Source organism: Vipera berus (genome assembly GCF_964194415.1).
Source record: "Vipera berus genome assembly, chromosome: 1".
Taxonomy (NCBI): domain Eukaryota; kingdom Metazoa; phylum Chordata; class Lepidosauria; order Squamata; family Viperidae; genus Vipera; species Vipera berus.
In genome coordinates, this window is record NC_138202.1 from 90,169,535 (window position 1) to 90,196,917 (window position 27,383).

Genomic DNA, 27,383 nt, shown 5'->3' on the forward strand with positions numbered 1-27,383 from the left:
GTGCCTGTTCTTGTGCTGCTATGATCAGTGCCTCAGTGCTATCTTTTAGTCCAGCTCTTTCCAGCAATTGGTAGAATTTCCCAGTGTCAGCCACTTCACCTCTTTGACAGTGGTACATCCCATGCAGGCATTGTCTTGCCATGGAACTCCCCTTGCTTGATCTTACTTCCATGTCTGCTGCTACCTCAGGCATTTTCTCAGCAGCTTATCTTCGGGTGCCATCTTATTGAGGTACTTCCAGATGCTCTTGAGTTTCATCCAGACAGTGGCTTTCACAAATATACAACAATCATATACATACAAACAAACATATACCTACCTACCAACCTCAGGTTAAAGGTAAAGGTTCCCCCGCACACGCATGCTAGTCGTTTCCGACTCTAGGGGCCGGTGCTCATCTCTGTTTCAAAGCCGAAGAGCCAGCGCTTGTCCGAGGACGTCTCCATGGTCATGTGGCCGGCATGACTAGACGCCAAAGGCACACGGAACGCTGTTACCTTCCCACCGGAGTGGTCCCTATTTTTCTACTTGCATTTTTACATGCTTTCGAACTGCTAGGTTGGCAGAAGCTGGGACAAGTAACAGGCACTCACTCTGCTACGCAGCACTCGGGATTCGACCCGCCAAACTGCTGACCTTCTGATCGACAAGCTCAGCGTCCTAACCCACTGAGCCACCGCGTCCCTCTTGGTTAATAGGCATTAAAAAGGATGTGCAACCTAGATTTTTTTTTACAGTTTGAGGGAAAAGGTCTCAGGTGACCTGCTCATAGATTTCTGTGGAATACATTGCACAAACTGTGCTGCCGCCACATGGCTGTTTTGGGGAAATTACTATGTGGGCAGCCAGACCCCCTCCTACCCTATGATGTATTTCCTCTTCCCTCCCCTTTTCTGGGATGGACTTCCTCCTTCTTGCTCCCTGGAGGCTGTCTTCCTCCATAACTGGGAGACACACATGTGCTCCTTCATAACTGGCAGACACACGTGCAGACGCTGTGCGTAATTACCGTCTTCTGACCTTGGAATATTGTCCATACATCATCTGTTTACACCTTGTCTGCTGTAATCTCATCTGCATGCAAATAAAGGTATTCCTGGATGATCAAGGTATTTCATGAGTTCTGCTATCTGGAAAGACCAGCACAGGGGTCTTAACAAAGGGATCAATCACAATACAGCAGTTTGATCCAGAATAGTCAGAAGACGTAATTTGAGTTCCTTCTGTCTGCAATACATATATGTGCATGTTATCTGCAAGAAAGCTTAGTGAAAAGACAGTTTGAACTCCTTGCCTGCCTGCAATAAAAAAGGAGATGATTAATTCGCCATTCTCCAGCTGATTCTGCAAGAGACAGCCATGCTTCTAAGATTTGATTTTCTGTGAATTGTCTCTTCCTATCTTCCTGAGGAGACCAGCCAAAAGGCCTGTTAAAATCTTACTGTCTCTTTGCCAGTGAATTTTTACTCAGCATCTTACAGTAATTTGGAGAGACTTTGAAATGCAAATAAATTTCTGCTCAAATCTACCTTGAATGCTACAATGTTCCTAATTGCAAAGAGAGACTGTTTGTTTGTAATCTTTTAAGTTCTGTGAAATCAAATGCAGGATCAAAATTTCCCTGTCTGTCTTCTCCAAAACTGCCTTTTCCCAAATTTGACTGGAAAGATCACAGATAATCCTGTGTTGCAAATCCAATTTGTGTTCAGAGCTGAATTTTACTATAAAGGGGAGAAAAAGTTTGTCAGTTTGCTAAACTCCCTTTGTTTAACACTACCACTGAGGGCAGCAATAAAGGGCCATAAAACAATTAATTGCCTTGGCAACCAAGCCCTTGGTTTACTGCTCAGTGAAAGAGGCCCCTACCCTTGGAATGCAAAGTAAACAGCAAACTTGGATTTATGTTAAAGCAGGCAACATGTGAAGCTTGTATAGACAGAGCAAGGAATTGATTCACACTTATGACAAGCCATGAAATCATTATATGAAAAAAGTGATTTAGCTAACAATCCTAAAATATATGTTTTGAATCTCCAGAAAAGAGATTATTCAGCAAGCCTACAGTTAAGTTACCAAGCAACTAAAGGCCTAAAGCAAGGCAATCCTACCCAGTCCCACTAGCTCTAAACAAAGAAACAAGGAGCAAATTAAACTTTGTTAATGGCACAGTTTACAGCCTACGGTTGACACTCTTAATACAGACAAGCAGTTCCTTAAGAGTTCCAGACTGGCTTACAACTTGTGGTCCTAAGAAGAAACAATTTGGCTGACCTTATGTCCAAGTGAAGGCTAGGGACAATAACAGGCTTGTATTTGCTCATGCAGAACAGCACACTCCCCAGTGGCTGATCTGCAAATAACAGGCTTGCTTCCAAACAGTGACCTCTAGTGGTCAAGGGGTGAACTTCGTTGAAGTACCCACTTACGCAAGCAGCACCCCGGTGGCTGCTCAGCAAATAAAAGCCTTGTCCCCAGGCACATGTAGAGTGCCCCCTAGTGGTCAAAGGGTGAACTTCCCTGAAGTCTCTAACCACGCAGAAGGCACCCCTTAGTGGTCAAAGGGTAAACTTCCCTGAAGTCTCTAACCACGCAGAAGGCATCCCCTGGTGGTCAAAGAGCAAAGTTCACCGAATTAGTTAAAAATACCTAGAAAGTTTTCTGTACCTATCCTAGCCATGGCAGAGTGTCCCATTGATTCAGAAGAGCTGGTTCGACCAGACAACCCTGATTTGTACAAAGATCCTGCTGTAAAACCCAAGTGTACAATAAAACCAACCCAGAAACTCAGAGAAGATTATGAGGCAACTAGAGATGAATTTTCCAGTAATCTGTCAGAACTATGGAACAGAACTGAATACTGTATGTCAGTTTTGCTGAGCCTTAAGGATAATCCTGTTGAATTAAAAGGCTCTATAGGTCGTCTATCTGCAGCATATGAAAGTTACCAGCAGGTGTCTGCAAAATACACAGGCTTTTTGAATGACTCTAATGTAGATGGTAACAGTGTTCCATGCGCCTTTGGTGCCTAGTCATGCCGGCCACATGACCACGGAGACGTCCTCGGACAAGCGCTGGCTCTTCGGCTTTGAAACGGAGATGAGCACCGGCCCCTAGAGTCAGAAACGACTAGCACGCATGTGCAGGGGAACCTTTACCTTTTTTTAATGTAGATGATTCCTCAGCAGAACTGACCAACATTGATGAACTAAACTAGCAAAGAGATCTCCTAGTGCAAGATGCAAAGAATAATGCAGAAATCTGTATTGCTGAACTGCAGGAGACCAGATCACATAGATCCACATCAACTAAAGTCACAGTACGTTCTGCTAGATCCTCTTGCTCCAGGGCTTCAACCATACATGACAAGCTAGTAGAGGCCCGTGCGATTGCAGAAGAAAAGAACGTGCTTCTTTCCTTTGCCAGAAGGGAAGCTGAAATAGAAGCTCAGAGCAAAGCCCGCCAAGCAGAGGAGAAGGCCCGCCAAGCAGAGATGGAAGCTCAGAGCAAGGCCCGCCAAGCAGAGATGGAAGCTCAGAGCAAGGCCCGCCAAGCAGAAGAGGAGGCTCATCAAGCAGAGGTGGTAACCCTAATGAAAATTCTGCAAATAGAAAAGGAACGAGCAGCTGCCCGAGCAAAGCTGAAGGTCTATGAACAGGCGATGCAGGAAGGCACTGATCCAGATTGTTCCATTTCAATAGAAGTGGAAGATCCGATGGAACGCACCAGTCAATACATGCTAAGGCATAATGTTTGCAACGATGCAGAGCCATCTTCTGCACTTCCTACGAACAACGCTGTCCTGACTCACCACACAGAGACCCCAGAACTGCAAAAGTCTGCACCTCCTCCACAATACAACGCAGGTGCGTCAACTGTGCTTCCTATGAACAGCACAAAAGCCCCATGCCTGCAAAGGCCTACCCCTCCTCCACGCCACAACGCAGGTGCGTCAACTGTGCTTCCTATGAACAGCACAAAGATCCCAAGCCTGCAAAGGCCTACACCCCTTCCATGCCACAACACAGGTGCGCCAACGCTTCAAACTGCATCACCTCTTACCAATGACAACGTAACTTCCAGAAATAATCAACAGTTGAATCGACAGCCAGCACAAGCTTTAGGGACTACACCACAGCTGAATGCTCTTGCAACATCATTCTATCCTAGTACACCTCACCCTTATTCACCAGAGAACCTTCACACCCAAGGGGCCCCACAAGTTTCTTTGCCATCAAGGAGTGAGGGGTCAGATCGTTCTGACCATGCCAATTACATGATTCGCCGAGAGCTTCTCAACTCTAGCCTCTCAAAGTTTAATGACCGTCCAGAGACCTACAGATCCTGGAAAGCAACCTTCAAAGCTGCTATTGCTGATCTCAACTTCAACACCAGAGAGGAACTTGATCTACTCATAAAGTGGCTGGGCCCAGGACCCGCAGATCGTGTTCAAGGACTGAGAATAGTACATGTTGACTCCCCAGACACAGGTCTTACTGCTGCATGGGCAAGACTTGAACAAACCTACAGAAGCCCAGAAGCATTAGAGAATGCCTTATTCGAAAGACTACAAAACTTTCCGAAGATAGGCGACAAAGACAATTACAAGCTTCAAAAACTAAGTGATCTCCTCATGGAAATAGAATTGGCAAAAACAGACCCACGTCTAACTGGTCTGACCTACCTGGATTCCTCCCACGGTGTCAATCCAGTGGTGTCCAAACTGCCATACGGCCTGCAGGTGGACTGGACACGGCACGGCTCAGACTACAAACTATGCCATAATGTTTCCTTCCCCCCCATTCTCATATTTTTGCGGGTTCATCAGCCACCACGCCTGGACGAGAAATGACCCCAGCTTCAACTACCGTGAATCCAATGTGTCTGCTCCATCATCATCATCAAGGTTCATCGGCAGACACACCTGGACAAGACATGATCCCAGCTTCAAATACCCTCAATCCAGTGTGCCTGCTTCATTATCATCGCCAAGGTATGTTAACACCGCAGCTCAACACAGAGACTCATGTGCTGTGTCTACAAGAAAAATGGATATCTCACCTCCTGTGTCATCTCCTCTTCAATGGAGTGATTCAGGTGGTGGGGATGAAGATCCTAATCGTCAGTGTCCTATTCACAAAAAACCTCACCCTCTTAGAAAATGTCATGAGCTTAGAGCAATGACTATACAAGAGCGGAAAGAGGTTCTCCAAAAACTTGGAATATGCTACAGGTGCTGTGCCTCATACGACCATTTTGCTAAAAATTGTAAAGCCTTTGTCAAGTACACAGAATGTGATAGCGACAAGCACAATACAGCTATGCATCCTGTTCCACTTCTAGGCAATCCACAGCAACCACCTGTATCCAACCCTGCTTCAAATTATGGCAGGGAGCAACAAACTCACGCTCCAGTCACAAAGGTCTCATCTTCACCCCAATCTTCAAGTCAGAGACCTTGTTCTGTTCAAGGACCAACAAGTTCAAAGAATTGAGTGGCCCATGGGACTCATCGAAATGGCCATTCTTAGCACTGATGGGAAGGTACGTAAAGTGGAGGTAAAGGTCGCAAAGCAAGGCACCATAAAAACCTTCATCAGACCCATCACCGAACTTGTCCTGCTTTTGCCTCTTGAAGACTGAACTTGTTGCCTTTCCTGGTTGGATCCTGACTCCAAGAAGAAAAGTTATTTGAACTTTAATCTAGATTATTTGCAGCCTGTAATGGCAGTTCCTATTATTGCAATATGTATGCATGTTTATTTCTTATATCTCTCAGGTTTTTATGTCTTATATATCTCAGGTTATTTCTTATATCTCTCAGGTTTTTATGTTTTATATATCTCAGGTTATCTCTTATATATCTCAGGTGTTTATGACAACAAGCAAACTACAAATAACTACCGTTATATGGTTTTATATGGTGGTATTATGAAATACCAGACGGGGAGTGTGCTGCCACCATGTGGCTGTTTTGGGGAAATTACTATGTGGGCAGCCAGACCCCCTCCTCCCTATGATGTATTTCCTCTTCCCTCCCCTTTTCTGGGATGGACTTCCTCCTTCTTGCTCCCTGGAGGCTGTCTTCCTCCATAACTGGGAGACACACATGTGCTCCTTCATAACTGGCAGACACACGTGCAGACACTGAGTAATTACCGTCTTCTGACCTTGGAATATTGTCCATACATCATCTGTTTACACCTTGTCTACTGTAATCTCATCTGCATGCAAATAAAGGTATTCCTGGATGATCAAGGTATTTCATGAGTTCTGCTATCTGGAAAGAATTGTTAATAGTGATAACACGTGCTTATATAGACTAGCACAGGGGTCTTAACAAAGGGATCAATCACAATACAGCAGTTTGATCCAGAATACAAACTATTAAATAAATAATATAATGGAGCATAAAATAAGAATTGATGCTGAAGCCATTTTAGCTATCCAAAGTGAGAAAGTCAGGTACTGCTAATTTACTAGTGTATGGGTCAAACAAACCTAATCAATTAAATTTAAAAGTTTTGATGGAGAAAATGTTAGTGACTATTCAAGTTTCTTTCCCCCCCATATTAGACTGTTTTAACCTACAGTAGCTGCTTATTTAGTAAGAAGAATGAAAAATACATTTAATCCTGGATAAAGATTTGAAGACTCCAAAATGTCTCAAGGGAAGCCTGACAGCACACTTCATAGGTGATAAATGCTCCTGGTTAATTGTCTTAGCTAAGGATTTCTGAATATACAACAATCACAAAAGGATAGACACTAGCCTATAATCTATAATTGCCCACAATTGAGGGATCCAATAAAGATATCTTTAAACAAGGAGATATTTGTGTCCTCTCCCCAAGAGAGATTAATGATGGTAATTGAGGTATTTATAATAATCTCCTAGCCAGAGGTTACAAGTAAGGTAAAAACCCACAAGACTATATGTACTGTATGTATGTAAATGTCTGTGTATGATGCTTCAAGCAAGTTGTCTGCATCCTGGGTGTCACAAATTGAAATTCATCCAATCTAACCATACAAGCCTCTTGAGGGTTCTATAATACTTGCAAAGTTGGAAAGAAAGCAGACAACCAACAGCAAGTTGAATGGATACAAGTATAGCAGTGATAAATGCCTGACTGGAAGACCTGAATAACCAGATTGGGAACAAATCATCTTGAGAAGAACTTTCTATGTAGCTTCTAAGAGTAGATACCAACCTAATGACAGGTGATCATCAGTATCAATCAACTATACAAGCAAGGTCATTAGACACTCACATAACTGACTATGAATTGATTGTGTCTCCCAGAGTGCCCAAATGATGATCTAGTTTATCCACAAACCTATTTAAAGCAAGCAAGCCTCTAAGAATTATCTAATAGAAGAAAAGAGGGAGAACCAGCTCCAGTTGGAAATTTTCAAGAAGAGACTGGACAAACACCTGTCTGAAATGGTATAGGTTCTCCTGCTTGAGCAGGGGGCTGGACTAGAAGGCCTCCAAGGTCTATTCTATTCTATTCTATTCTATTCTATTCTATTCTATTCTATTCTATTCTATTCTATTCTATTCTATTCTATTCTATTCTATTCTATTCTATTCTATTCTATTATTTTCCAACCCCCAAAAGCTGGAGTGATAATGACTGTATACATGTAATACATGCAGGAAAGAAACTGGCTTTTTGGATCATTTTGAGGGTGAGGAAGTTCCAGATATTGTCACAACCTACAGCATTTGGCCTTGAAACATCCTTTACACCAGGCATGTCAAACCTGTGACATCACATGACATTGCATGTCATATTGCAACTTTCCCCCCATTGCCGGCAATGGGGTGGGTGTGGTTTTGGTGTGACACTTCCGGCCCGTGGGCTGGCAGTTTGACATGCCTGCTTTACACTATATCTAGCAAGTCTTTCTCTACTTCTACTCTAGGCAACAAATGTGTTGTTACCATGGAGCTAAGTGATGAGGAGGAATATTTGGTCGCTGGAATATAATTGCTGACAGCTGAGGTGAAGACAATGGTTTATTACTTATGGACATAATGCGATCAAAAAAGTGCAAATGGCAATCCTAATTAACAAATGAGCATAAAGTAGCTATATTGCTATGCCATGTCTTATGGAATCTGAACAAATTTATCTGTTGATTGACGATATCAGGCAAAAGATCAGTTGCTTTCCTTCAAACACCTGGATTCTCAATATGAAGACATTTCAAGAAAGAGAAAAAAAATTCTTTTGTTTCTTCTTTCTCTACTTTTCCCTCCTATGAAGCTCCTTGTCAAAATTTGGATAATTATCAATCCATGATTCATATTTGATTTGTGCTTTGTCTTAATCTCTCACACAGACTTCAAAAATTCCCTGTTATAGATTGAACAAGTTAATAGTAGTTTGATCAGCGATTGGGCCACTTGAATAAGCAATTAGTGCTTCAGCTCTTCTTGCCATTCAATTTGCTATGCCCTATCTAGAAGCTTGCAAATCTCTGGCACCCTGGTATTTTGCACTGTTATTCAAAACCTTGCTACATTCATTACTGATGACCTAAAAAAATCAAGAACACTCTTCTAACTACATTTAACAATGCAATGTTTAAACACTGTCCTTGGGAAGAGCAGAGGAAACAGTACCAATTAGGTTTATGCAAGAAAGCAGCATACATAATCACTGAATTTCAAACTCTATCCAAACCTCTTAAAACATCATTTTTGTTCCTTTATATGGTGACTCATTTTTGTTTCTTTGGCTATATGAAATCTTTTGTCTAGAAATATGTGCTTTAGCACTGACCCACTTTAGCACTGACTCACCATGAAATCTCCATTAGGAGAAGAGCCTAATGCTGGGAAAGATTGAGGGCAATAGAAGAAGGGGACGACAGAGAATGAGGTGGCTGGATGGAGTCACTGAAGCAGTAGGCATGAGCTTAAATGGACTCCAGAAGATGGTAGAGGACAGGAAGGCCTGTAGGAATGTTGTCCATGGGGTCATGATGGGTCGGACACGACTTCGCAGCTTACAACAACAACACCACCATGAAATAAAAGTTGGAGATGTGGAAAAGGCATATTTTCCAAAGTATATGGAGGATATGGATTTTAAATTTTCAAGTTTGATCTAATAAGATAAAGCAGAAGCAGCAAATGTTTTTTTGGTAGCTGGTAATTATCTTTTTTTTATCTTAATCTTTTTTTAAAAAAAATGAAATCCAACACTCATTGTTGTTTTAATTGTAAATCCATTGTTGTTTGGGCATGGTTGTATAAACAGAGGCATAGAATCAAAATCCCACAAAGTATTAATACCGCTTTATAAAACCTTAGTAAGACCACACCTGGAATACTGCAGCCAGTTTTGGTTACCACTTTACAAAAAAGATGTGACTTCAGAAAAAGTGCAGAAAAGAACAACTAAGATGATTAAAGGCCTAGAGACTAAAACATATGAAAAACCATTGCAGGATTTGTGTATGGCTAATCTAGAGAAAAGAAGTGACATGATAGCAGGGTGACATGATAGCAGTATTACAGCATTTGAGGGGCTGCCAAAAAGAAGAGGGGGGTTAACTTAATTTTCAAAGCACCAGAAGGCAAGACAAGAAACAATGGATGGAAACTAATCAAGGAGAGAAGCAACCTGGAAATTTCCCAACAATTAAGAGAACAATTAGCCAGTGGAACGGCTTGCCTTCAGAAGTTGCAGGTGCTCCATCACTGGAGGCTTATAAGAAGAGACTGGATAGCCACTTGTCTGAAATGGTATAGGGTCTCCTGCTTGAGAGGGGGATGGGGATGTGGTGGTGGTGGTGGTGGTGGTGGTGGTGGTGGTGGTGGTGGTGGAGGTGGAGGAGGAGGAGGAGGAGGAGGAGGAGGAGGAGGAGGAGGAGGAGGAGGAGGAGGAGGAGGAGGAGGAGGACTAGAAAACCTCCAAGGTCCCTCCCAGTTCTATTTGAATTGAATTGGTTAAAGGACTTCATTGAGATCTAAGATCTTCACTGAAAATGAACCTAAAAACCTGGCTCTTTGAGCTATCTGGTCTGGACTGAGGGGTTTAATGTTTTTAAATTGTGATTTTAATTTTTTGTGGCTAGACTTAATTTAATTTAATTTTAATTTTATATTGTATTGTTTTTAAATTTTGCCTTGTAAACCGCCCTGAGTCCTTTGGGAGTAGGGTGGTATATAAACCAAATAAATAAATAAATAAATAAAATTACCATGTTGGAATCTAGGAAAATCTGTTGTATCTTCTGTGAAACACAACCAAAAACTTCACTGTTGGGTGGAGGCAGCTGTCTTAAATATTTCACTTTATTATTAAGGTTGTTTTTCTTAGTGCTCCACTCATAAGAATTATTCAGCAAATCCCATTTACATTTTTAACATCTCAAAATTCTTCAGTCTCTGCATTCTAGTTGAATGTGTAAACAAGACTCATGAGCAGGCTATAAAAATAAATTAGTCCTGCAGCATGAGCACTATTTAGCATAATCTTTATTATTTTTTTTAGTGGTGAAGGGACAAAGAATTCTTTGTATGGATGATAAGCTGCATTTCTGAATAGAAGTGGCATGGCTTCTTGAAAAGGCTAGTGAAAAGGAAACTTCCAACTTCTTCCACAACTCAGCAGCACACAGAGAAATTACTGGATTACAAGTCTTGGTGATCAGATCATTAAAACAAAATCCTAAAGAAGGAAATGAGGTGTATCGTTGGCTCCATTAATCAAAGTATTTGTCCTTGTGAAGACTTGCCTTTCCAGAAATTGAGCCTGGCATTGCATTTTCTATGCAATTGACTACATATCTGATATTCCTATTCTTTACCATGAAACCTGTCATAGAATAAATGAGGCTTTTTGAATTATTATGTATATATAAATAAATAAACAAAAACTACCCCATACACTAGAGACTATGAAGAGAAGTGTATGAAGTGTGTGAAGAGAAGGACAAGGGGGGAAACATGATAGCAGTGTTCCAATATCTCAGGGGCTGCCGCAAAGAAGAGGGAGTCAAGCTATCCTCCAAAGCGCACAAAGGCAGGACAGGAAGCAACGGATGGAAACTAGTCAAGGAGAGAAGCAACCTAGAACTAAGGAGAAACTTCCTGACAGTTAGAATAATTAACCAGTGGAACAACCTGCCTCCAGAAGCTGTGAATGTTCCCAAACTGGAAGTTTTTAAGAAGAGACCGGACAGCCATTTGTCTGAAATGGTATAGGATTTCCTGCCTGAGCAGGGGGTTGGACTAGATGACCTCCAAGGTCCCTTCCAACTTTATTACTGTTGTTATTGTTGGTGTTGTTATTGTTGTTACTACTACTACTACTACTACTACTATTACTACTACTACTTTAAAAATGGACTTTTGCTAGAAGTACAGGGACAGGGCTATTTGGAACAATGAGTCAGCAAAAATAGTAGCTTACATAATTAACATAAGGGAAAATTCCTTCTCAAACTGTCCTATTCAGAAATAGGAACAACCACATTCAATGGATGTTATTCTCTGGAATCTCTCTCTCACACACTCTCCTTCTCCTTTCTGAAAAGAGTCCATGGATTAAGCAAAATCTAGAATCACGATGTCTGAGAACTCATTAGATATTCTTATCATGAAGGGGATTTTGCATCATTGCTTCTGCAGTCAGAATCAGAGTGTTGTTGACACAAGGGCAGGCACACTAGCAGTACAAGCAACCCTAGTCCTCTAGAAACAAATGATTTTTATTATTACATTATGAATGACTAGAATCAAAGATGTGCAGATGATGTCTCTCAGTGATATCTGTTATCTTCTCCTCTTCCCCTCCCAATGAATAAGGAGCATCTGTTTGTTTATAGTAACTTGCAAAACAACATCCTAAACGTTTGTTATAAATAAATAATAAAAGAGGGTTTAGAGAGAATATTCTAGGATATAAAATATATAGGAGGACTGTATGAATAGTTAATCAACTAAATTAATTCAATTTTAGAAATTAAGGTACCTCAAATGGGCTTCTTACAGAAAGTGTCCAAAGTCCAGTGCCCATAACTCCCAAGGAAATGAAATTTGGGGAATTGTAGTTACTTCAGTGCTACTGATTCTGTTGAGCTGCTGCTGCTCCTTCATATGATCTTAATTTTCAACTGTCTGATCGTCAGTCCCACGATCCTTTGCTCCTCCCTCACCCAGCAACAAGGAATTTACTCAACATGTGACTCTTAGAGAAGCAACAACTTTAAGTGTACAAAGAAAAGTCTTGATATTTTTATTGCCCTTTTCTGGCACATAAACATGCACACATATCTGTACATCTTTGTTCAGGAATTCAAGACATATACATACTAGTCCAGCTTCCAATATTTCTTCATAACCCTGTGAGGTACGCTGAGCTGAAAGTTACCAAGTGAGCAGCTGTGGCTATAGATGAAATTGGATCTCTTTGATATCAGTTAAATACAACAGCCACTGTAATTGAGTCCTTGCCCAGCCCATTTCATTTTTCACATGAGGGAGCAACTTGGATGACTGCTGGTGAAATAAGATTGGCTAGACCAGGGGTAGGCAACCTTGGCTCTTTTATGACTTGTGGACTTCAACTCCCAGAATTCCTGAGCCAGCATGGCTCAGCTTGGAAACCTCTCCTTTTCCCCTCAGCACAGCTGGCTCAGGAATTCTGGGAGTTGAAGTCCATGAGTCATAAAAGAGCCAAGGTTGCCTACCTCTAGGCTAGACAGAGGATGCCAGCAGTCAACATTTGAGTTCTCTTTCTCCCTGGAGAGAGAGGGGCCCTTTGGGAACATGGCAGAATGGAGGTGCACTTTTTCTTGTGGTCCATGGTTCCCTTGTTTCCCTTCCCACAACAAAGTGGCAGGCAGTTCTGCAGGCCAGCCAAGGAGAAGGAGGACGAAGAGGTAATGGTGCAAGCCTATAATATGTGGAAAGAGGAAGAATGAGGAGCATCTGGGAGTCCTGCTGACAAAATAGGGCTGGCTTAAGGTGCCAGCAGTGCACAGATGATAAACATTAGTGTATTCGGAGATTTGTTTGTTTACAGGTTTGAGAAAAGGGCCCCAAATTCAGGCACTTTAGGACAAATTAAGTAAGGGAGATGGAAATACAAATTAAGGAAATATCGAAAGCAGCAAACATCTGATAATAACTCAGATTAAACAAATCACTTGCTTGGAAACTATAATGTGTAAAACTTTAAAGCTTTTCCCACTGTTTTTAATTAAACAGTTCCCATTTCAATGTAATTGTCTATGCCATTTTAGAAAGACGGGGCAAAATTGTCAGAATCAATGGCATCATTGTAAATTAATGAGAGAGAATGTTGCCAAACATCATTGTCCTTCCACCAGAGGGCATCTTTAGTAAAATCTTTCTGTCACAGAAAAAAGAAATACCAATTGTATTTTCAAACTGATAGGCCTAATCCCAATGTTATAATATCACTGTTATAAGAAAACATTAGAGAAAACCATTGTTGCATGAATAAGAAATAAGGTTGAGCCTTCAGGAGTATAACCATCACTTTGAGTAGATTTTTATTCTACCTATATTTGAATTCAACAAATGAAGAGGAGTGTCAACTTATATTTGAATAAAAGAAAACAAATTTGAAGATAAGAGTGGAAGATGCTTTATATAAACCTGCATGCTATTCAAGCTGATCAGCTATGAGATAAAAGAAATAGGTTTCACATTTCATAATTTTTAGATTGTACTCCATGTGTTTGCCAGGCAAACTGCATTAATAAAATGTAAGCTTTTATTTTCTGTCTGACACACCACCATTCTCTTTAAAGCTTCCCCAGATTATATTCCTCTCCTAACCCTCTGGAATAGATCTGGCTGTCAACTCTGTATCTCCAGCAATAAGCAGATATCATTTAACATCTTTTTGTATAATATAAGGTCTATATTGTGACATTTTCCTGTTATACAAAGAAATTATATGCAGCCCTATTTGTAAAGCTTTAGTTGATTTGCTGATTTGTTTGCCTAGATGTCCAGCTTCATAACCTAAAAGGGCATATTCTCTTGGCAAGAAGTGCTCTGTCAGTTTTGTTTTACTGCAGCAAAAGCTATGGGAATGCTAGATGGTGTTTGCACTGCGCAACTGGGTCAGTCTATGCGTCAAAAAAAAATGGAGTCAGACATGGAAATCCTAAAATTAATTGTCAGTATACCCCTATTTTCTTTGCAAAGTGTGTTGCTCTTGGAAAACCTGGAGAGGGCGAATCTTGACTGGCTCCTTTTGGTTTCCATGGCACCCACTCTTCATTGACTTCACTGTAATGAGTCCGCCCAATTCCCCTAGAACGTCGATGGTGGAGGAAAGCTTCCGATTGCTCTCTCCGTGGTGCTGAAAACAATCTAGAGGACACTGTACTGACACGGTGCTGTTGATGGTGCTGAAACCTCTGGGGGGCAGGGGGGAACATTGAAGAGGAGGTGCAGTGGAGAGTCACCCATTTGTGCTAGGTGCGATCCTCCCACATTTACTTTAATTTACTCTTTCCAGCCCTGGATGAAGTAGCTGATGTATTGGCACACAAATAATGAAATGCTAGTGCTGCCTCTGTACCAGAGTATGTAGCACAGTTATCAGGGATTCACCCAAACTGGTGTGAGCACTGGTAAGGATTCTATGCATATGGGATTTATTGTCTTTGACGACTCTCTACCTCTATATACACAACCACAGCAAAATAATCCACACCAGATCAGGATTATATTTACATTAGACTTTCAATCAAGTCTCCTTCGAAATACCAATGATTTTGCTTGTCATTTTGCTAATGGATTTTTCATCTCTAAGAGGACTTTTTAGTTCAGTCTCACAACTTCTGTTCTTTTAAGAAACCCATGGGCTTCAGGTAGACACTCAATCATCTCTTTTTTTTCTGGCTGTTTCTTTCTGCCTCACCCACAGATCTACATCTACAGTGTCTCTCTCCTCTCTCACAGATACACTTTCTCTTACACACATTCACACATACACACACACACACAGGAAGATTTTGACTCGCCCTTTTATCTGGATGAACAACATTATTTTATGGAAAAAAGTTTGAAATGGAACCAATATGATCCATCTTCAAGGCTTGTAAAGCATCCTTGTTAACCTGGTGAAAGACACTTGAAATCTTTACAGGAATGGAGTCGGTAAAACAAAGGATTCTGAATCCTGGGAAGGAGAAACTGAAAAATCTTGCTGGGAAATCACTCGGTCAGATCTATAGGTAAGAAAAAAAAATATATTTTTGTGTTTTCTGAATCAATGAGAATAACATGATGCTTCCATAGTGAGATTCTTATTTACACTTCATATGATAGAGGATAATTATTGTATTTATGATCTATAGCTAAAGCTATGTGTTTACTTTCATTGTGCTGCTTGGATATTGTTAACAAGGACTCTAAATTCAGAAGAAGGAAGGAAGGAAGGAAGGAAGGAAGGAAGGAAGGAAGGAAGGAAGGAAGGAAGGAAGGAAGGAAGGAAGGAAGGAAGGAAGAGGGAGGAAGGGAGGAAGGATGTTTTGGATATTAGATTTAAATATGTAATACCTTCTTCTAAACAAACTTGTTTGTAAGAGGACAAATTTGGTTTCAGTAAGAGATGTGTCCTTAGAACCCCAATTTTGAAAAATCAGGTAATTCAATTCTGAGATGTCAGATTGTTATTCAGACAAATGTATATGGGGGAGGGGTAATTTATGCTTTGAAACGGAAAATACCTTTGACTGAAAAAGAACACAACTAAGCACTAATAAGAAATCCTTTCCCCCATCTTTTCTTTTCCACTTCCCCCAAAAAGGATGAATAAATAAGAGCTTTGATCTGCACTGCTGAGTCCCCCATGAATGATCTTTTTATATGAGAAAAAATGTGGAGATAATTGATAAATGAATGCTTTTTCTGTAGTTGATTTAAACACCCTCAAAAGAGAGACTAGAAAAAAAATCACTTCAAACATCTGTTTATTCTTTTTTTGAGAAATCATATATATATATGATATATGATTTATATATATATGGAAAATCATATATATATGATATATGATATATATATATATGGAAAATAATGGAAAATAATGATGCATAGATGTAAATCTATCTGCAGGCGAGGCCAATCCTTTGTAGCACAATTAATGATATCTATGATTATTAAACAAATGAATGTAATTTCAACATAACTTCCTATAGCTATGAAATATAGTTATGTGTGAATCTACCTTATTATGATCTTAAATTTTTACAGAGCAAAATATCTTTAAAAAAACTTCTCTATGGTCAAAATGGCGGGGTAGACCTGCAGGGAAAGGTCAGCTGTAGTATTTAATCAACAAAGCTTCCATTGCGGCAATTCTAACCCTTGTTACAACACTGAAAATATTCCTATTGTCTATCCAGAGTTTCAATGGTATAAATATCTAGGAGGCATGTTACAAATTCTGTGTGGGAGTTGAATCTACTATTGGTCCAAGAAGGAAGGAGGGTTTACACCACATAGGTCACAAATCATTTAAGTTGCTTTAAATAACAAACGAAGAATAAGATTTACTAATATTATTATTATTCAATTGTAATATTCTGCTGTCATCTTTAACATGTATGAACTGTATATTTACACATTTTTTAAATGACACACCCACACAAACATAACAGTTTTTTTGAAATTTATATACTACCTTTCTGATTATCCAGCAATCAATCATATGAAACTATGCTGGGATATTTAATCTCATATTTGGAATAGAAACTATTGGTCCTTGGAAAAGGAGGTTCTTTCTTCCCTTAATTCTAATAATCTTTTTTTAAACAGATTTTTTTCTCTCCCACAAAACTCAACTGGGAAAGGTTTTATTTGCCATGAGGAGGGCAGGGGAAGACAATTCAGAAACTGAATATTGCCCGACGTTTGTGCTTACCAGGATAAGTTAGAATGGATTATTTGATTATTGTGTTCTGCTACTGTAATCCAGAGCAGAACACTTCATGAAATTTGATGTTTATCATAGATTCAGGATGGGGAGAGTTTTGTGCTAACTATTGGACTGTGAATCTTAGCTGAGAGAAAAGCTGTAAAGAAAAACTCACAACTTCTGCTCTGTCCACGGTAACTCCATCTTCAGTATCCTAATTCTCCCAGGAATTGTTGTTACTCTCATATTCTGAATTATTAAAATACACTGATGTCAGCCATAGGAGGTCAGTTGCACAAAACAAAAGAAGGGTCGGGAGAAATGCTTCCATCTAATATCCATGGTTTTTCTCTTCTTGAAAGGGTATTGTTTTCCGTTGATGGAAAGATAACAAAAATTTAAAAGGCACGTGACTCAAAGAGGTGTTGTCTGTATGTTTGGGTCTTTGCCATGCACACAGTGTAGTAAACTTTGCTTGTCAAAGCCAGAGAAATTTAAAAGCATCAATTTATTTTTATTTTAGCTGTAATATGGAGGGAAGACAAAAATCAAACCTGCTTAAAGGTGCAATCCTATCAATACACCCTCACCTGGAGGAAGTCTCATTCAACTCAAATGGGCTTGGTGGCAAGTAGACTCATCATGGGATGAAGCTTTTCTTATTAATAGATAGGATAGCTTTCTATCTTATTCTAAGGGCAGACAGACTAATTTGCAGGAAATGCCTGGATGCAAGGTTTTCTCCAATGGAAAAGTGGCAGACAGCCATTTTGAGCTCTGAAAGACTACCACACACCTGCCAATTGTGTAGATTAGCTCCCTCACTAGTAAGATTCCCCACTGGGAATACCTAGACTTGCATGCTTCCCCTTCATGTTTGCCTTGCTATTTATAGAATGATTAAAGCTAGAAGACCAAGTCCCCATGGAGCTTGCCAACAAAGAGCACCTCCGTAGCTGTGGAAGGAGTTGCGTCTTAGCACCTCCCCTAAAAATTTGACAGGTGTGAAATAGTAAATTAAAATTAATTTTTTAAAAGGCCATTTGACTGGTTTTCTCTGAAGCATATACAGTTGGGTCTGATTCCGGACTTCTTAATCTGATGGGAAAACTATCCAGTTAGCCTGTCTTTTGAGGAGGGGGAAAGTGGCTGTCCTGCTCCTCTAAGACTCTTAATTTCTCCCTTGGAAATACTACCAATTATTTGGGAAATCTTAGCCAGAGTTAATATTTTCATCTCATCCACTCCCATGCCCTTCAAGAAGTAGGACAAAAAAAATTGGATTTATTTTAATCCCACCTCATACATTTCTGGGATGTAAGGACTGATTGTTCATACATCAAGTAGGAAAATACTCTTTGTACATGTTTGGGAGCCCTTTTTATTTATTTATTATTATTTTTAACCTACCAATAGTTATCAGGAATATTTTGTTTTGCATCAAGCTCTAAGTCCAAATCACATCACATCACTCTTTCCGGGGCAACATATCCACACTCACGATTCAAAGAGAGTATTACAAGCCCTCCCTCCACCCCCACCCCCACCCCCATCCCAAGCAAGCAAGTAGATCCCTTGACTGAGCTCTCTTCTTTGATTTGACAGAACCCTAGAGAAAAAGCAGAGGCCCGAGGACAATATCGAGTTGACGGAAGATGGCAAACCCTTGGACGTGCCCGGGAAGAAAGCACCTTTGTGCGACTGCACCTGCTTCGGGTTACCTCGGCGATATATCATCGCCATCATGAGCGGACTGGGTTTCTGCATTTCCTTTGGAATCCGCTGTAACCTTGGAGTAGCCATCGTGGACATGGTCAACAACAGCACCATCCACCGAGATGGGAAAATCATCAAAGAGGTGAGCGAGTTCCAGGAAGATTCCTCCTCCTCCTCCTCCTCCTCCTCCTCCTCCTCCTCCTCCTCCTCCTCCGCTGCGCACAGATAGCCGGGGAATGATTTCCGAATGCCTTTCCCGACATCCAGGTTGGGAAGCCAAGGCTCTCCATATCGCCCTTTAGGTTGCGGTTTGAATTATTCCCATGTTGGAGGAAAAGAGGCGGGTCTTTAGAACAAAATGCAAAGCATTACAAAGTAGAGGTCAAACGAGGCTGCTTTCGGAGTTCCCTCTTCACCTTTCTTGCTTTTTTACTTCCACCCCCTTTTTTCCCCTCTGCCTTTTCCCATAGCAGTGAGTGAGTTTTCCTCACATTGGTTGTCTTTTGTTGTTGTTGTTGTTGTTCCTGTTAATGACAGCCTGGTCTCTGGTCCGAATTAAATAAACACATCCCACTTTTCATCACCTCACCCTTCTTTCTCCTCTCAAGAAGCTCCCTATTCCCCTATTCCCCTATTATTTTCGCAAAGCCTCCCAGGAGACTGTTTGGGTTTCAGCCCAGATCACCCCAATCTTACGTAGCTGTTGAGACACCCGTCTTCGCTCACTGACCCTCAACTAAACCTCCAAATTCTACTGCAGAAGACCAAAATAAAATGCTTTAAAAAAGTGAAAACACTTTCGAACTCAGCTAGGCTTCTGTTGACCTCGTGGCAACAGTGCAAAGGCGTTCCACCCTTTCTCTTCTTCAAGGATAGCGATCCATTTTCCCAACCTTGCACCCTACTGAAAAAAGACTACCTGGAATAGCACGTGGTTAGCGAGAGGAGGGGGGAGAGATCAGGAAATCCCAGGACTATAGGCTAGATTACCAAAGGCAACCGAACCATCTGGAAGAAGGAAATAACAAACCGCGACTCTGCTGTTGCCATTCAAACTGCATGGCCGGGTCCATGAAGCCATCAGGAGTCCAACGCGATCCAAAGGAGACCCTCAGTCTGCCCCTAAAAGGAGACTTCAACTTCTTCCCCCATTCACGGGTGTTGATTGAAGTTCCAGGGATCAAAATGGTACTTCTACCCGGGTTTATTATAATTCGCAGGACTGCAGCGCCAGTGGATTGAAAGATAGACCGGACCCTTGCAAACGGGGCGGCCCCGCTAGCAAACCCCTCGCCCCGCGCTTACTTGAATTAGAGGCGCCCCGGGTGCTAAACTTGACACGGGTATGTCTTAGGGACAGCCCCCCCCCCTTCAAAATCGACGTGGGACAAGGATGTAGATATTATCTCGGCCCATCTACTCTTTTAGATCGATAATAAATGATTACGAAAACTCATTCCTCTTAAAAAACGAAACATCGAAAAAGCCTGGAAAATGCTGGGAAACGTTGGAGTTCTCGAGATACATACATACATACGTACATACATGCGTACATACATACATAGGAAAAGCGAACTCGGGAGAAAGGAACCTTTATTAAGATATGGGGAAATCCAGATAACCTACAGCAAGAGGTCCCTAAACTCGGAGCTTTGGGGTGGTAGAAGAAGCCCAGGGGTTGGCACGCAAAATGTCAAGGTAAAACCTTGATGCAAGCGAACATTTTCTCCAGAGAGAAAATGCAGGCATAATGTTGACTAATAGCCGAGATTCAACAAATGAGATCTCCCCATCCATCACGAATAGAACCGAGTCAATAAACGACGAAGGCAAGTCTCCGTCATTTGGTTTTGGCTCAGACCAAGCGATTTGGCTCAGACCAAGCAATTGCTCAGCTGGTGTAATCGTGCGCGATCTTCCTTTCAGCGGAGGATCACAACCACTTTGGTATTTTTGTCTGTCTATCGGTCAGCCTAGTCAGGACTGGATGTGTCATAAAGACCCCTCTATACCCCCAACCCCCGGGCTGGTTACCAAATAAATAAATCAACAGACAGGAATCAATTATAATTCCAATTGCAATCACTGGGCTCTTAATATCCTATCCTACTGGCTCTACTTCTGGTGCAAGCCGACCATTAATAAAAAGAGGCAAACGACTTGGGATATTTCTTGAATGTAGCTAAATAAGCTTCCATGTGGTTACGACAGAAATCTACGGATACTGTAATCCCGTGGATTCCGCCCCCCCCCCCCCCCGCGCGCTCCTCAACCTCTCTTTAGAAATGCTTTGATTTAGCCCGGATTTTTATTTTATTTTTTCACCACCAACCCTCTCTCTCTCTCTCTCTCTTCCCTCTCTCTCCTTTATCGCTTTGGAAGAAAGCGAAGTTCAACTGGGACCCAGAAACGGTCGGCATGATCCATGGCTCCTTTTTCTGGGGGTATATAGTCACGCAGATCCCCGGAGGCTATATTTCATCCAGGCTGGCAGCTAACAGGTAAGCGGAGCAGCCAACATCTATCTCCTCTCCAGGTGCGGTGTGGAAGTCAAGGTAGTCTTGTTCGCACTACACTGTGTGGTTTTTTTGGTGTCTCTGTGTGTGTGTGTGGGGGGGCTGGTGCGCTACCCCATGGGGGCGCACATTTGGGCTTCTTCGCCGGTTCTGCTTTGCGCATGGGGGGCGGGGCAAAATGCCTGCCTTAGATCACAGTATTCCTTGCGTGAAGAGAGAAGCAGACAAGCTGGGTCCCCCATTTCTTCTGAAGGCCCTTCGCTTCTCCCTTGCTGTTCTCTGCCAAGAGAAGTCTGGAAGCCGGTACAAAACGAGGACAGGACTTCTGTCATAATAATAATAATAATAATAATAATAATAATAATAATAATAATAATAATAATAATAATAATAATAATAATAATAATAATAATAATAATAATAATAATAATAATAATAATAATAATTATAATATAATATTATAATATAATATAATATAATATAATATAATATAATATAATATAATATAATATAATATAATAAATATAATAATATAATATAATATAATATAATATAATATAATATAATATAATATAATATAATATAATATAATATAATATAATATAATATAATAATATAATAATAATAATAATATAATAATGATGATGATGATGATAATAATAAATGGTATTTAAACTGCTCAGGCCAGTTGGCCGCTGTTTGAAATTCCCTCTTCTGTTCAAACAATTCAACGCGCAGGAGTCCCGATCTCTGGTCTTTAACGTCGGGTGACTTAAAGTACCATTTAATTTCAATGGGATTGCTCCCCACGTAAACCAAATACTGTACGTTTGCACTCCTAAACCCGTTAGTTTGGACATTGGCTCTGCTTCAAGTCACTGGGGCTGCCTTTCGTTTTATTCTCCAAAGGTCATCATTACGGGGTTCTCACACTTTAATCCTGTGGTTCTGTGTGCCACGTCCTCTAACCTAATCCATTCCACAGGAATAATTTATATTGTTGGGAGAGATTTTTTTCCCCGAGAGAAGGCGGGGCTTAAAATACCGCGGTATCGACCGTCTCTGGAGGCCAGCCCAGAATGCGTTCGCTTGGTTTTAGTTAACAAAGCCTTATTTTCAAACGATTATGATTGCCGCCTTCTTATACGTTGCAGCTATTACTACTATTCGACTAGAGAGGTATATAATCCCAATATAAAATCCATTTCTATCTTTTTTTCCCTTCCGTTTGCTTCTAAATAGCATATTATCGCTGCTTTTCCAACTATTATCGAATAGGGTTTATGTATAACACTTGCTTGTTGGCCCGCGTCACCTGTCGTCTCTCTTCCTGGATTTGCTCTTGACCATAGTTGCTCAGAGAGAGAAGGGGCGCGGGGGGGGGGTGTTTCTACTTTTTTTTTAATCACAGGTTGCCCTAGTAGGTCTTTCTGACTATATCACTGACGCTGGCTGAGTATTTTATTCTTAGTTATCTCCGCTTTCAAAACAACAAGAACAAAAGAGACTCTCTCCCTCCCCCCCCCCATTAAAAAGCAGCTACCCTATTATATTGACGGCCAAGCGAATGGAGTGCTTGAGCCGCCTTCTGTACGAACCGGGAGGAAAGAGAAAGTGACTTCCGAGGGCTTTTGCAGAAAGAAAGGAAAGTGTGCAGATGGCGCGGGGGTCTTAAGGCTTCGTTTCTATGGTGCCTGGCAAGAGGTTTCAGGCACCCGGGGAGCGAATCTACCTGTTAATTAGATCCTGCGAGGATTCCGGGCGCAAAACGTGCTTGGCCGCTGCCGAGACGCGCTCGCCCGCTGCTCATTAAAGAGGGAAACCAGAGGTCCTAGCGCCGCTCTTTCCCCAGCCTCAGTGGCTCTTGAGGAGGACAAGAGGGAGGCTCTAAAACAGGGGTCTTCAAACTTGGCCCTTTTGTGACTTGTGGACTTCAACTCCCAGAATTCCTCAGCCAGCCATGCTGGCTGAGGAATTCTGGGAGTTGAAGTCCACAAGTCACAAAAGGGCCAAGTTTGAAGACCCCTGCTCTAAAAGGCTCTGCCAGGCGCCTTGGGACACCGGGCTTTTCCTAAAGGGAAAAAAAAAGAGTCTGCCCAGAAGCTTCATCAACAAGGAGACCACTCCCACTACAAAGCGAAACCCGCAATTGTCACCCACAATTTCCCTGAGACCCACGCCGAAGCTACGCCTGCTTGTATTTTACCACCTTCGTGTGTACGCGGGCTAAGGTAACACGTTCGGATGGAGGTTTCATCCGTGGTGCTTATCTCGACCCGCTGAATCACAGGCTTAAACTCGCGATGAATTAATTAATTCATGGTTCAGGATCTTGCACTAGCCACACACAATTGGGCAGGTTGGAAAACCGTAACCAAGCAAGCTAGAGGCAAGCGTGTTGGGAGAACGCAGCCCAAGTGGCGCAATTTTTTTAATTGGAAAAGAGGAAAACGCGACCTATCGATCTGGCATGGCGAAGGACGCGGTGTAACTAGGCAGAAATGGATGCATTGCGACGTGCAGTAATAACCCAAAGGTTGTTTCCCCCCCACTCCCCCCAAAAAGCAACTGGACTTTCTTGGTGTTTTCTTTGTAAACGTTTAACTTCTCATCCAAGAAGCTTCTCCAGTTCTTGGCTGAGAAGCGAAACGTTTTCAAAGAAATCAACGAGGAGGTCCAGTTGCCTTTTGGGGACAACCGTGACCTGGATGACTGAGAATCTCCACAGCCATGCAGCGATAACGTTTCCAGAGCAAATCGTCTGTAGTTTGTATCCGAAGTCGGATGTAAGTGTGAATCTCCAAGTAACGACGAGGAAATAAATTTTCCGATTTTTCAGTGCTGACTTCCGAGGTTACATTTGTTCTTGCAAGCTATTCAGAAATTACAGGGTAACTTGTTTTGCTGCGTGATCCAATGGTCTCAGACAGACGAACTTAAACCTTGTAATTTCTTACGGCGGAGAGACGTATTATCTAAACCTCATTGAACTCTTCCTAAGCGCGGGAGTGGCGGTGCTTATAGGTTCGAGCCCCTTGTTTTGGGAAGAAAACAGCACGGTGGCCGGCCGAGCTCCTATACCTATACGGAAAATCTTGATCGGAAGATAGAAGAATTTGCCTCTCAATTTCCCCTACGACACCCACCATCCAGCAGTCGGTGCCTTCCATATTAAGAAAAAATACCGTATTCAAAAGACAAGCGTCTGTCTGGTGAAATGTTTAATGGAGATTCTCAGTCATCCAGGTCATGGTTGTCCCAAAGGTGCTTTTTCAAGAGGCTAGTGGACTTTCTGGTTTGTCTTTGAAGACTTTTCGCTTCTCATCCAAGAAGCTTCTTCTGTCTGGTTAACTCGCCTATAGTTTAATTGGGTTCACAGATCTGAGCTATGTTTCCCGTAGCCTACTCTACACCTATTGGGGCTTTTAGATATTCGCAGTGCAGAAACAATAGCATCGCCTGACGCGGTTTCGCCTTCGAGATGAGCCCCCCCCCCCACCGGGGCGTCTGTTTGCCAAGGAGAAAGCTTCATTTGTCGTCCTCACTCGGGGGCAAGTTGGGCGGGGAAAAACGCTTTCCCTATTGGTGCTTTCTCCGGTTGGATGGCTCCCTTCGCTCCTATGAGGAGGAACTGAAAACTTAAAAGAGGCGAAGCAGCCCTGAGTGGTTGCACGCGATGAGTGATGGAGCGCTTGCTGGCTGCCTTTTGGTGGCGCAGTATGGACGTGGCGAGACGAGGCGAGGCGAGGCGAGGGAAGGGAAGGGGCTGCCGGCAGCCCTACTAAGACGCCAGGGTTGCTGAGAATTGTACTATATCTACCTTCCTCCTCCTCCTCCTCCTCCTCCTCCTCCTCCTCCTCCTCCTCCTCCTCCTCCTCCTCCTCCTCCTCGCAGCAGTATATGTAATTGTTGCTAGGGAGGGCTTTTAATCGACCGCGTTCTTGCCTGGTTCAGGAAACTTAAAGCGGGAAAGGGAGGGGGGCTCCCGGGAGGCCTGGTTTTCTATGTGCGTTTCTCCTCTTTCGCCTAAATCTTCAACGGGGGACGGAATAGCAGCAAGAATAACCGCGCGTACGCCGCCTGGGTAGGCAGCTATGAAGCAGAGATCGCAAGGTGGGACCACTTTTCACACTTAACCGACTGTTGCAGCATCCCCTTGGTCACGTGATCAGATTTCGGATGCTTGGCAACTGGTTCCTACTTGTGACGGTTGCAGCGTCCCGGGGTCATGTGATCCCCCTTTTGCGGACCGTCTGACCAGTAAAGTCAGTGGGGAAACCAGATTCCACTTAACAACTAGCTTAACAGCCGTAATGATTCACTTAACAACTGTAGCAAGAAAGGTTGTAAAATGGGGCACAATTCATCTAACAAGTGTCTCGCTTAACAAATGTTTCATTTAGCAACATATATTTTGGGAGGGGTCAATTGTGGTCATACATTGAGGACTATATAACAAAAATAGGGGAGTCACTGAGGCATAAAACGTCTGGGTTTTGTTTTTTTTCTGAGGAACACTTTAGGTAGATGTACAATGAACAAAGAATTGTAGTGACATCTTTGCCGCCTATGTGCAATGTCAAATACCAGAGGCCTACACTGGGCAAGGCAGATGAAGCTGAAGTAGAGAAACAATATACTTGGGAAGGTTGCAGACAAAGCCAGACTGTGATGGGCTGTTTTCTTCCCTATGGCTGATTTCGAAAGAGCTGGTTTTCATTGCTAGAAAAACGCATGGAGAGGGTTTTTAATTCGACTCTAATTGCTGCCTTTTTGGATAATGCCATGTTATTTACCCAACACAATAGGGTAAGGTACATTCCGGAACCTGTCTGAGGACTTCTCTCTTACTAGCCCATTCAGTCTCGGGTTAATAGGAAAATAATGATAATTATATGTTTGAGGCAACAAAATCCTAGCAGGGTCCTTAAAGGCACCTACAGCCTGACACTGTTGGCCAACGCTGCTCTTTCACTGGCTCGGGGAGAATCAGAGCAGTTTTGTATCTTATGTACGGTATGTTTTTTAATCCCTGCATCCAAGTGAAAAGTATACAGAATTTGGATTCCCCACCCCTCACTGAACAGGAAAAGAAGGATAACTGCTAAGCTTGTAAGCTGCCCTGAGTCTTCGGAGAAGGGCGGGATATAAATGGAATTAAAATAAAAAATAAATAAATAACCCTTTTATTTGTAAGGAATGCAAAATATTTAAATCCAGTGTCACTGAAGATCTCAGGCTTAGCACCATAATTCATAGATTTCACAACTTACCTTTTTTAAAACAATGTAGTTGATAGAAATTCAGTAAAATGGATGATATCCAAAAAAAGGTAATAGCTAGATTTAAAAAGAAAATACTATGTAACAGGTGTGACTGAATTAAAAATAAAATAGAAATCTATTATAGAAAGCTGAAAGTTAGATAAGCAAGTTTCTCTTACAATAATAAATGCTTTATCACAATGGGCATCCTCAATTAAAACCTGATTAGAAATGCAAACATTTAATCTATGATGCATAAATACATCAGTTATTTCATTTGAAATCACTTATACCATTAATGAGCTGTTGTCATGCACACAGTAGTGCCCCTGTGACTCAGTTTTAGTGAAAAGGGTTATATGGTGATTGTGATGGGAATTAAATGTTATTCATATATGAGTTATACATAGACTAATATTTATGCTAGAACTACAATTGCAGAATATGTATTATGGTAAATGTAAATGCTCAGTTTAATTACTGACACTTATAGTAAACTTTAAATTTTAATAATAAATCCATTCTTATCCTCCCTAAAATATATTGATAGAAATAGGTCATGACAATATAAAAATCTTGTATTTTTACATTAATTTTGTGCACGCAAAGACATGCTGTTGGTGTGCTCAAACACATTTCTGTGGATTTCTGTTCAGACGGCTGACAAGCGAATAAAGATATGAAAGCTATAAAACAAATCACTGCATAGTAATGTGAGCCTTAGTTTGGATTACACGTAGATTTTTAAATTTGTTCATCTGAGAATAATGTTGACAGAAACCGCAGAGCTTCAAACTGGATGTACTGTATATTCTTCCATGTTTTGCATTCAGATGCAGAGGAAATACAATACTTGCTTAAATATTATTACCAAAACAGATTGTGACCATAATGTGGGACACCCACGTCCGCAAATTCATCTTTGCTACCTTAGTTTCACTGCAGCCAGCATGCTCAACCCATGT

At 41.6% G+C, this 27,383-nt stretch overlaps 2 protein-coding genes across 2 annotated transcripts in view; one reads left to right on the forward strand and one right to left on the reverse strand.

Moving 5' to 3' along the window:
* LOC308668492 (uncharacterized protein) overlaps positions 1–27,383 on the reverse strand; it is a gene marked incomplete at its 3' end in the record, with an annotated part of 620,085 nt that overhangs the window by 186,022 nt on the left and 406,680 nt on the right. The gene's annotated exons all lie outside the window — the stretch shown is intronic.
* The window catches only part of SLC17A6 (solute carrier family 17 member 6), a gene marked incomplete at both ends in the record, with an annotated part of 68,341 nt that continues 56,112 nt past the window's right edge, over positions 15,155–27,383 (forward strand). The window contains 3 exons of the mRNA XM_081315407.1: positions 15,155–15,240; positions 18,528–18,780; positions 21,021–21,139. Coding sequence (XP_081171533.1) covers positions 15,155–15,240; positions 18,528–18,780; positions 21,021–21,139 — 458 coding nt within the window. The remainder of the gene's footprint in view (positions 15,241–18,527; positions 18,781–21,020; positions 21,140–27,383) is intronic.